Source organism: Leuresthes tenuis, unplaced genomic scaffold (assembly GCF_036924035.1).
Source record: "Leuresthes tenuis unplaced genomic scaffold, fLeuTen1.0.hap1 SCAF_7, whole genome shotgun sequence".
In the NCBI taxonomy this organism is placed as follows: Eukaryota; Metazoa; Chordata; class Actinopteri; order Atheriniformes; family Atherinopsidae; genus Leuresthes; species Leuresthes tenuis.
The window spans coordinates 25403465-25416163 of NW_027325361.1; the positions used below are offsets into that span (position 1 = coordinate 25403465).

Here is a 12699-nt window from a genome sequence, read left to right on the forward strand (position 1 = left end):
TGTAGAAAGTCTGTCTTCTAAAATTAATGCAAACTGAATGCAATTATATTGAATATTTTGTAAAAATGTTAGATTGTAAGCTGTTGGTCTCATCCTTGTTTGGAAGACTTATAAGTGGAGTGGTGGCTAAAAGATGGGGGTCAGAGGAGCTGGGGAGGGGACTGGGGGGGTTGCTCCTTACAAGAGCTGAACCCGCAGGGCTGAAGTGTGATTGAGATGCACACTGACAGAGGGCAGCAGGAGGCTGGCACATCCCAGGCAGCTCTAATACCACAGGGCACAGGTCTGTAAAGACCACCAATCCTAATAAGGGCACCCACCAACCTTCCTATTGTAGCAGTAATAATGCAGGCATCAGTCAGCAGAGAACCTATGTAGAACACTTACGAATATTACTGTTTCTCTAACAATTAAGGTCCACTGTAGTCCTTACTAAAACTTTAAAACCTCAGCAAAAACTCACTTACTTCAACTGATTCACAGATAGGTGTGAGTATGTTAAAGAAAGAATATTTTAACCTATTTTAACTCAAACAATGCCTGCAGCCCAGATCGGTGAACAATGTGACCATCTCAGGCTGCTTAACGTGTTGTAAACAAACCAATTTCCTGTCATAAAATTACAGCTCATTACTAGCGTGGACAAGGGCTTCAGCAACATAATGAAGCAGAAGCACACCACCACAGCTACCACATTTATTAATTACCAGTTGACTTGCTGCATTCCTTGCAAAGGCAGTTAATGGGGGGAAAAAAGTTATGGGCCTTGTTAAGTTAATTACAAACAGCCTGTTTTCCTCTAGTTAAGAAAAAGACTGGAGGAAGGACACATGTACAAGACCAGTTTTAATTTTGTTGCTCACAGAAAAAGCAGCTCAGGGTAATTAGAGGGTCATTTCTAAAACTACAATCATATTTTACAGCTAATTGTAAGTAAAGGGGAGCTTGTATAGAGCCCAGCATTGGCTCGTTGGAGCAAAGATATAGAAGTCAAATAAAAAACATAGATTTATTTTTAAAATACTACAATAATGAACCTTGCTTCCACATAACGCAGTTTGAATGCATCATAAAAGTGCAGCCCGAGGGACAAACTGCTTTTGGCATTTACTAATTACATGACCGTATTTGTAATCTGATTACAGTATCTGCCATATGTTGCTTTCGGATGAGAGAGTAGATGTTGTTTATGCCAGGAATCTAATGCATTACTTACAAGATAGACGTTAATAATATCACACTGTTCGTTTACTAATGGTTGATAGTACTGCAGACATCTTTCCAGTTTCTTTCAAAATGGAAAGAAAGACAAGAAAACAAGAGAGATGGGGTGTGCTGTGGGTCAGACAACTACATGTTTTCAGAAATAGCTTGTTTGCATGACATGAACACTACAGATGTGTAGGTAAACGGATAGAGGGTAAAATATTAAACACTTACTTGATGAGCAGAAGCTCTGTCAGTAAACCAAAAGAGGCTGCTGCCACTTTAAAGGAGACAGGAGGAGGAGGGTTGGTGAACGCCGTCATCATGCAGTGAACAACATAAGGAACCAGTCCCAGCAGAACAAACACGGTGAACAACACAAGCCACGTCTGCCACTGGAAACCCAGCAACCGCCAGGGAGAACGCCTCTGCAGCTGGTACTGGATAAGAGAAAGAATATAACCTCATAGTCACTCTGGTCGGATCATCACTAACTTCACTTTTCATCATAATAATCCTATGATTTTAAGGCAGAGACACAAAGGGAGGTATCAGGCATTTGTTGGTCGCTCTGTCAGTGAAGCCATTTGGTTGTGAAAGGTGGTTCTGACATTCAAGTTTTCTCTCAGGATGAACTGTTAAACTTTATAACTTGACACAATCATCATAAATTATGAGTTGCATTTTGTCCAACATATGCTAAAGTGAAGACTTTCACCTTCAGTCGTGTTTTAGGAAAACTTTTATTAACAGGCTACTTCTAGATATAGCCATAATAGCCACTGTATGTGCTAACATAGTAGCATTTGCCATTACTAATTCTGGCCACAACGCTTTGATTGGTCAATTCAACCTGCTAAAATAGCTATCAGAAATGTGCATAGAAATCAAGATCCAGCCCAAGAAGACACACGGTCTTATCAAAATCTTAGGCACCTACAAAAAGATTTGCCCTGATCATTGTCTAACAATTACAGGCACAGAATACACACTGCGCTTAAACTTAGTTCCAAAATCCCTTTCTACCCATTTAAGGTGAGAGTCCTGCACCTTAGATTTGATAATGTGCACTCTTTTTAAAATATCTAGCGTACTGGCCAAGCTGTAGTTTTAAATTTGTTTTAAAATCTAAAGAATGTCCCCAGCTTCAAACAGCCAATATACATCGAGCTACAGAGCCAAAGGGATTCAACTGTCTACATATAGAAAACCTGCTGTGTGGTATGATCAGAGAACAACAAAATCATAATGTTTAAATAGATTCACACTAATGTAGCTTCACACCACTTCTGTGCTTTTAGTCCTCTATTACTTTAGGCTTGGCACCAGTGTATATAACACTTAAAACAGGAATAAAAGCCCATACACAGGCACATGTATAAAAACACTAAAAGATGCATGCAATCATTAAGCCAGCATGCAAACACTGCCCTAAGTCCTCAGCAAATATCGCCTCGCTCTGGAGACAAACCAAACCACTTAAACAGTGTTTGATTAGTGTCTGGAATTCATCTGCAAATGCACACTTGCCTTGTCCTCTTTCATGGCTGCTATTCATTAATTAGATTCTTTGTGCAACTGAGCTATCCTCAATGTTTAAGGTTACATCAGGCCCCACTAAGTGGCTGCCTGATAACAGAATGCATCCATCTTCATTACTCAGCCCTTTCTGTCTGGGCTTGCTCTTCCACAAGTGAGCTATGTCAGTAGGTTTTAAAGAACTGATACATTTCATTGCACTCAGATCCTGAACTTTTGCCTCTTTTGATTCTAGTCACTCTGACTGAAATACTGGGTTGTTGTTTCCTCGCTCATCAGGTTCTTTGGTAGTGATTCTTACTTCCTAAAAGAGGTGGAGTGTTGCAGCCACATAAAAGCCAAAAACAAGACTCAGTGAAAACCTACTCCTGTCTTTTGGAGATGGTAAAGGTATTTCTCACAACGATTGGCTCTGTTCATGATGGAAATTTACAACCCAGTTTTCTATGTGTCATCTCAAATCAACTCTTGAGATGATATTATGTTGCCTTTGTTTGGTTCAGTGTTCCATATATATTGCGGGGCATTTATGTCTTGAGAAGGGTACTATGTTTAAGTAGCCAGTAGAGTGGTTGTCTTCCAGAAGGTTGGCAGTGATGCCCTATTTGTTCATGGTTTCCTGGGCAAGACACTCAAGGTGTGATTGTGGAGAAAAGGCAGCACATGTTGTAGAGAAAATATAGATTATAGTAGGCGCTGCATGAGTGTCTCTCTGAATGAATACATGCTTTGAAGAACCTAGACAAGGTTAGAATACACTGTATGTATGACTATTTACCATTATTTATTAATCCAGCATGTTAACTGGAACTCAGCATTTTTAAAGAAAAAAATAACAGTCAAGAGCAGGGAAAACATTATCCACAACTTGAATAAATATTGAATGTATATCAGTCATGTTTAGTCAAGTTTTACATTTTGGATGTGTTATTTTCTTTAACTGTTTTGGGCAAAAAAGAAATGTAAGCACAAAATGGTAAAGAAGGGGCCAAACAATGCTTTTGTCAATGTGTTTGTCTGCACTCCACTAACTTATATAACTTATATAACTTCAAAAGTTATATATGCATAAACATTTTTTCACTTGCTTAATACTGTAAGCAAGGATTTCCTATTGCCTTGCATGTTTAACACATTTGCTTCTTCCAGCTCACCAGATTCAAATGACTTCAGACTTTAACAGAATTAAATAGGGAACTGACAAGTTAGCTACCAACAGTTAACTAATTTCAGTGACTGTGGTTCTAAATTCAAATTTAGGGGAACATTAGCTGTGTTGCATGAAATGTAACTGACATGTATATATTTTTTCAATTGTAAAACGCAGTTTTACAAATAGAAAAACTAAAGCAATAATATCAGCACATGGCCTAACTTTTTGCCACACACCCGTTAGCATTAGCAATCAATGTTTTTTTTTCAGTATGCACATGGATTAGCATGATGAGCAGTCTGAATCACAGGCCGATTTACACTTTTTAAAATGCCCTCATATGGTAGCTGATAATATTAGAATATCAGCCAAACAGTTGACTACTAAACTCACAGCAGTTTTGCAACTTGCTTACTCAAGCTACAGACTTTGCAAGAAGCAGCTGTGGCATTTTTGTCAACTTGTACTATAAATTTAAGTTAGTAGACTAATAAAAAAAAATAAATAAAAAAAAAATAGACACTTTGATCTAACTATAGTCATTTTTTTTCAGTAGCAGTATGTTCCTCCCCAGCAGTTACTAGTAATAAAATAATAGTCTTTTCTATTATTATTGTTGGTGTTCAGTTCCAGATTTTATATCACAAAGAATGTTGCAGCCATCTTCATGATGGGCCAAATATTTAGGTGACTTTATGAGGATAATATTGTGTTGTATTGGTTGACAAACGTGACAGCTGTGGATCATTAATTATCTCCAAGTTTGGTGTGTGTGTACATCTGGACGGAGAGAACTAATGTGGAAAATATGCAGAAAATGTATTAGGGTTGACTGTCCAGATATTAATAATGATTGTGTTTGGATAAATTGTGTCCTACTTTCAGAATCTGTGGATTTAAATATTCCCAATAGGCTGCTTCCCTCCTATTGATTGATTGGTATTGTGTTTAAAGGTCATAGTCATAAAACATCAGGATGTAAATAACAGACTGGGATTTTTTAACCAGTAGTTAATGTATTGCTTGTTGACTTTTTTAGTTTGCTTCTCAGTCTGGTTTGTGGATTACCACATGATTTGAATTTCATGATTAAGTGCACAGCAAATGACAGTGTTCCCAGTAAAAAAAAAAAAAAAAGCAGATGAGCCTGTCATATCTGTGATACATTTCCTCATATGGTGTGTTCAATCATTGTTTCCTTTGGTAAATGTATACGGTAAGTTTTGTCTCCTTTTTTTCTAAAATAAAAAAAATTTCCAAAATACAGAAAATACAGTATTTTATTCAATAGAGAGGAATGTGGAAACAATAGAAGTATGTGAATCTATCTTATTACTCTGCTTCTTCACACATACCGTAATTAATTTGGCTGATTAACTACAATAAACCCACTGAGTTGCTTTAAGCTGGATTCAGACTGGTTTGGCCTTGATATGACTAAAAGCAGAGGTTCTGCTGATGAATGTGATAATAAATCTACCATAGCATGATCGTCACCAAAAACGTGCATTGCTCTCTGTTGCACAAATCTTAAGGACTGACCACCACATTTCGTTCTATTTGTTGTGCCATCAGGTTCTATTCTTTCAATGACAAAAGGAAGCCCTCACTGTGCGGCAAAACATTTGCTCTGTTGTTACCTTGAGAGTCGAACTTACTCATGTTTCCGTCTAAGATTGAAAATTAATGTTTCGATTTGTGAGCATATTTCTATTGAAAAGATGTTCAAAAAATGACTGCGGTCACCAATGAAAAGACATTTAGAATCTACTCACTTTTTAAACGCTCTTAAGCACAGCTTTTAAAGAAGATAGCAAAAATAAAAGTGACAAAAATACTGTGGATAAAACCCAAGGTCTTCTGCTTATTAGCACTCTTTGTAACCTGTTGAGCTACACAGCTACCGTGACCCTGTTGGGGCCACCACAGCTTTATTTTGCTTAGACTAAAAAGTAAATTGGACATTCTACTGGTGTAATACTCAAAGTCCCAAAGCACCAGAATTGTATTGATCACATTTTTCAATTTTCTTTTGGTCTTTTCGATAAACCTAGATATAGCTGTCAAATTTATTTATAACATATATATGCAACTGGCGCTATATAAAACAAAACACACCCCTCACTCAAGTATGAAAATGCTGCAGTCCTGGATGTTGCTAACTGGTTGTGCGTTAAGCAAGTATGTTTCAAGAAACAACAATTAGGTATCATGCTTTGTTCAGCCAAGGGAGCCTGGTGTCTTTGCCTCCACATGATACAGTGACAATTTGTGTGAAATGTGCAGGTCTTGCAAGTGTTGTATTAATATGCATATACGTGACCAAATAAGTGTCTTTATGAGGAAAAACAGGGAAAAAACACCAGTGAAAGCATCTACCAAAAACTGAAAAAGTGATATCCAAGGTAAAAGATAACCCCATAATCAGCACTTTTTTGTTGATAAAGTCTGTGTATGGGTCTGAAAAAAAATGTAACTTCCCTGCCCAGTCTCACAACAAAACTTAAAATAGCCACATAGCAGAAAACTTTGCAGTGATGAAGATAAAACCAGCATTATTTTTTCCAGCACAACTTTTGAAAGTAATCTATTCAAATGGGACGTGTGGTTCATGCATCCATCACATTTTGTGTGTTTAGCTCAGAGGACGGGCATTAAAAATGTTAAGGACATTTTTTGATTTGATATGTAATTACAGGGTATGTTTATGTTTTAATGTAGGCGATGATGTTTTCCTAACATCAACCATCTGGTTTTTAATAGCTAACCTTAACCAAATAGTTTGTAAAATGTAAAACAGTGATCAAACAGGGAGTGAAAGTGTAAGGAAATAGTGACTTAATGCAAAAACAACCAGTGAAAACAAAGCTACTTTAAAGCACTCGTCATCAAGACAGTGGCTCTCCCGCTTCGAAGTCAGGGATGTAGTGCCATTCTTCAACCCCTCCAACCAGATGATGACATAATGCTGTGACACTGTATTACACAATGGAATTAATTTAATTTGCTATCCAAAAAAACAAACAAACTGGGAATTGTGCCTGTACATATGAATAATTGGATTAAGTTTACAAGAATATTTAACATTTACTGTCATCAGTCTTCTTTCAGCGGACCTTCCTCGGAATAGTTTTTTTCATTCAGTTGTTGTTTTCTTGTGCTTCACCATTGTACTTCACATTACAGACTACTTGGTTGGGGTTGTGTATTTAAAATGAAGTGGTTATGGTTAGGAAAACATCATAGAATTACATCATTGCATGAAAACAGACCCTGCACTCAAATAAACATGGAATCTGCTGAACAAACAAAGCTTGTGTCACGTATTTTCTGTTCAATAACTAGTTCACATTTTGATGGTTGGAATAATTGGATGGAGCAGATGCACATCGTGAAACTCTTTTCCATATGATTATTCTAGTATATTATTCTATGCACTGGATCAATATAGAGCCAGTGGCTAGCAGAGGTCTTGCACGAGGAAGTGTCAGGGAAGCCTGCTAAGACACAATGAATGTTTCTCAGTGTATGATGGTCTGGGCACCGTACAGTGCCTCCGTGATCAAACATCATCTCTATGCTTGCTACTAGCCTCTTATTAATTATAGCACTTGGTCCAATGTTGTTTTAGATATAATAAACGCCTTCAGGTGAGTCAGGAATCCTACAGATTTGCTGTTAAAATATTTATAACCCATCTTAAGATCCATGTATTGCACTTCCTACAGCAGAGATCTGGAGAGATTTCCTTATGGCAGCTCTGTAATTAGTAACCTTTAACTGGCTGTTATGGGTGTATCGACAAATTCTAGTTAGATCTCCTAATTTCAGGTGCAACGTAAATTAACTGTGTAATGTGGAAATGCCAAGCAGCTCCTGAGACTCTCCTGTGTACATGCTGCTTGTGAGCAGTAAGTTGCACAAAGTTCTACTTAGTAGGACCAAACTCGAAAGTCTATTAACTTATTGAGATTAAAAGCCTGATCCCTTCCCTTCTCCCCCATCCTCCCCCCTTCATGACCCCCTTTCCTGACCGACATCACACCTCTAAAGTAGAAAGGTGATTGATGAGATCCATCAGGCTGCTTGGAATCTCTTCCCTCATTAGACTCCTTATGCATCTTAGCTGTTTTCAGCACATGGTGGGAGAGCAAGGTAGGGGGATGGGAGCAAAAGGTGTATCCATCCTCTGACTTTTCAGAGATAATATCTCCTGCTAAAATATTTTCTCCATGCATTAATCTCAGAATAATTAATTTGCCATAATACATTCTCTGTGGGAAAAAAATATACTTTTTTTTTTTACTGAAAAGTGTGATTCTCATTCCCTAATCTCCAGTGAGCTCTACCTCTTTTTGACTCATGGGACTGCTTGGAAATTAATGTCCCTGAGGGAGTGGTGTTTGGACAGACAGGGTGGATCCTATCATCGACCACTGCCGCTCTCTTGAGGAGGTTATGCTGGAGAGGCCAAAGGGGAGGGGAAGTAAAGAACTGCATACATGCATACACCTAACAGACGTGCTCAGTCACATTAATGCAAGAGCAGCACATTATTATGTACTAATTGCCCACAGACAGTAGCATTACTATAATGTGCTGGTGATTGCATTGTTGCAAACCAAGTGGGGTCCATCCTGTTCAGAGAAATAACCTCATTGTACCTGACAATAACCAAGATAAATAGTCTGAACCAGAGCCCTGTATTGAGTTTGTGCTGCAGCTGTTTCATGTTAACTTTTATGTTACACATCCTTTGACTTTTTGAGACAGCACATTTGATGAATTATCCAGAAACTAAGCTGGGCAAACGAGGAACAATCACAAACTACAATTAGGGAAAAGTGTGTAAATCTAAGCAATCACAGCCCGACCATTCACTAACCCCTTCAAGCTGAGCTCTTAGGCCTTCCCAATAGGCTGAATGGGTGTGCATGAGGCTGTTGTAAAGGATACATGCGAAGTGTACAATCTTAAAGTCAGCTATGCTGGCGTGTTCAAATAAACAAAAGGAACCCAACCTGGAGTTACTTCCCAGGCCTTAGCATTTCATAATTATTTTGTGAGGTCACAGGTGAAGTTAAATAAAAGCCTTTTCCCTCAGTAGCTGTGTGGGAGGCCACTCCTGTAATGTTAGCAGTACTGGATTTGGGGAATTTAACACTCCATCTGTGCTTGTTACCTGAGATTTGAACCCAGGTGCCCGGTCCTCAAAGGCTTTTGTCGTGTAATGTTGAAACTAGCACACGGTTTGAGAATGTGAGCAGCAATCTAACCTTGTAGCTTGTTCAGATATGTATGAAATGGGGCAAATAAGGCCGTTTTACAATGATCTTCTATTTTTCCTTACCATGGAGCTGACTTCAGCTATTGCTGATAAAATCTGCCTGTGATGCTTGTCATGACAGTTGGCCAAACTGCCTGCTGCCACGTAGAAACAACCTGCTTTCTCTGTCTACTTCTAAATGTTAAATCCCAGAGATAAATTTTCCCTGTTATCCTAAAATTCGTTGGTGCCGTGTGAGAATGGAAAGCTTGACAGGCACACCAACAGCATTTTGGCAAATGGTGGATTGTGGCGGTGTGTGTGTCTTTTTGGGAAAGTGCAAGGCGGTGTGTGTGAGTTGCAAAACAGAGGGTGCATTGTGTGGAGCACTTTGTGTCAGAGACACAGAAAGAGGGAGAGTTTGTCTGTGAAGGGTGGGGTTCTGGTCATCTGCCATCTGATAAGATATCCTGACAAGGCAATCAGAGAGAAACAAATTCTGCAGCCACATGGGTTCAACTCCCTCGTTCCTCAACCTGATGAGCTTTTGAAAAATGGAGCGCAGTTGAAATTGGTTTTGTATGAGGGGCTTCAGATCTGTCTCTTGTCAGGATTATTGCCACCTGTCTTCATTGGCTGCAAAGGTCTGTTAATTAATCTGCCTCTCCTTCTTAGTGGCCGGAGAGGACAGAGTGAATGGCAAGCTGTCTTCTCTGCTCAGCACCAATGTGTCAGACCTATTACAAATAAGCACATGTCTGATTTAGGATAAGACTGCTGAAATGTTAAGCAACACTCACTAGTGTCCTCAAAAACACTAAATCTTGCCTTACTCATATTAGAAACAGGCACAAATTGCATATTCTATTTGATTTAGTTAATGAAAGTTTTAAGTTTTTTTATTTGATGGACAGTAATATCCCTTCTGATCAAAGAGGTTCAAATTGAATTCTTCATAGATTCTCTCCAGTCTGAATATTAACAGCTGCAAAAATAGATATTTCTGCAGCTCTATTCTATAGAAAGGTGACCCTGATATCAGTAGATGTACGTGGAAGCTGTCAACTAAGAGCAACAACATGTGATGCAGCATTGATGGATGGACATGCATAGATTAATAGGATAGTGGATTACCATGCCAAGCTTATCAGAGTAAAAGTGTTATTACACAACCATCAGCTGTGTCACTGTAAATGAGCACGAGAATTAAAATTAATTTACTAGGCTGTGATACTGCAAGACTGGAAGCAAGAAAAAAAAAAACAAGGAAAAAAACAGCCAAGTACTGATTTCTTTTGTTGCATGGGGCCCAATCATGATCCTACAGGAACTTGCCACTGGCTCCGGCCCTGCAAAGTGTCAGATTGATCAAGTGTCTGCTGGGGTTGTCTGCACCTGTGCATTCCTTTAAGTGTGGAGATCCAACGGATTTCTCAAATTGAAGTTTGAACTTGGCTGGCTGTCTGCAGTCAAGGCATACCCAGACTTGCCTAAATGAGAACAGTTTGTATTGTACACACACTTCTGTCACTCTCCACTGTTCCTTCGGAATGTAAACCACCGGTGTCACACTGGCGCAGTGCAGCATGGTTGCATGTTTTGTTGCGGTGCAGGTGCAGTTTGGGACACAAAACTGAACCAAGTTACAGCATGCATATGATTAGAAAAGACAAACACTGTACGTGTCTTTAACTGCATATAGAATAAGTCTGAACAAAGAAACTCATCAGATAATGTTCGTACATATTTCCTCTCTGCATGCATGCCAAATACCCTTAATCAACAGCATTTTTATATTTCTTTGATTGAAGCAAAAATGAGCTGTTGTGTTTCTAAAGACTTCTTTTCTTATGAAGAATACTTTTTCATTTAGCAGATGCTTATATGCAGAACAGTGTTGTTGCCGCCCACAGGTATAATCAAGCAGAAAATTAATAATCCTTCTGCAGGACTACAATAAATCATCAGGCTTTGGACAATTAATAATGGAGGCGAAGCTTAGGGTGTCTGATTACAATAGTTACGATGCATATCATCAAGATTTAAATTTTACATTTCACAATGGAATTTCAGACACCATTGCACATTATTGATGTTTAAATTTGAAATTAGGGTGGGTCAGAGTGGTTGAGGGATGGTGTGTGTCTCCATCTATAATTCTGACAAAACTGCAAGTGTGAAATTACGGTACAGCTTGTTTGTAGCAGTAACTTTACGCTGGCTGGAGAATTTTTTACACATCTGGCTCAGAAGCTACTATTCTGGAAGAATAAAGTCACTTTCAATTGTGATTTACTGTAATAAGTATCACTCATCAGTCTGTTTTTCTTGGATTTTATTCATTATAAAGCCAATTTAACTATATTTGCAATGATGAAACTGTTTTTACACAATCAATTGATAGAAGGCTGTGAAAACAAATTAAAAGAAAACAATTACATAGCTTCAAAAGGGTTTTAGGCTTCAGTCACAAAAGACTAAATAAAGCTCAAAGTCCTTCAATGATCTTTTATAGAGGAAGTCTTTTTAGCTGCTCTGATGTAGTGACATAAATAGCTTATAAAAGAGGTTTTGATTCCACTTCTTTATCATTCATGATCTTTTTTTAAAAGAGAAAGCCATTTTCTATCATTGTCACAGACTGGTACCTGTAAAATTAACCTTACATGCCCCAAAACCTGACTTGTAAACATATTTTTTGACCATTATTTTTCCAGCTCCTTTGTAAGCCAGGTGTGCAGAAATCTGACACTGTGAGACTGAATACCACCGGCTCCACAGTTTTGAAATCCAGGCTTTCAAGCGTCAAAGATGAAATGCAGAAAAAAAAACAAGGATCCAAGTTAGTCAGCTCACTGAGTGGACATAAACATCCTCCACCTGACATGTGGTGGGAAAAGGATTAGTTACACACACTCAGTCTTGGCGGACTCACAGTTTGTGGAATCACAAAGTAATCTCAAGGCACAGTCACTTAGGAGGCAGCTTGATGATCCCAGACTCAGTGATTTATTCATCTTAGGCACGTTGCGAGGCTGTTAGAATTTGTCAAGTTTGAATCCCAATTAAAACTGTTAATCACAGATTCCTGTTTGTTCAGCACTCGAGCGAGATGAAAAATGTAATCAAATTACTCATTGCTCCCTTTCAGACAGGTAGGCCAGCACAGCAGCAGGAGACAATGTGGACAAAAAGTTTTTCTTCTTTGTAACTTCTTTGTGTTATTCTGACTTTAATGATTTTTTTTTACATAAGTTTGGATTTATCTATAATAAGCATACACTAAGACCTTCAGAAAAAGAGTTCAGGTCAATGAGAAGTACAGAGTTGACTAGATCAAAGTGCATTCTAAAGACTTTCAGCAGTGTGAGTCAAGCCTGTAGCTACATTGTTCCAGCTATGTGACTAAAGACTGCTTAATTTCTTTGCCAGAATATTTACACTGCTCACCATGGATTTGGATTCTCGGATTGTAATGAAACCACATCATTGTCAAGCATTTTTAAGTGCATATCACAGTCAGAGAATGAATCAA

General features: G+C 38.4%; 1 protein-coding gene across 1 annotated transcript in view; it reads right to left on the minus strand.

The window, feature by feature from the left end:
• LOC140312348 (uncharacterized) overlaps positions 1–12699 on the minus strand; it is an 84741-nt gene that overhangs the window by 7573 nt on the left and 64469 nt on the right. The window contains exon 4 of the mRNA XM_072390153.1: positions 1441–1646. Coding sequence (XP_072246254.1) covers positions 1441–1646 — 206 coding nt within the window. The remainder of the gene's footprint in view (positions 1–1440; positions 1647–12699) is intronic.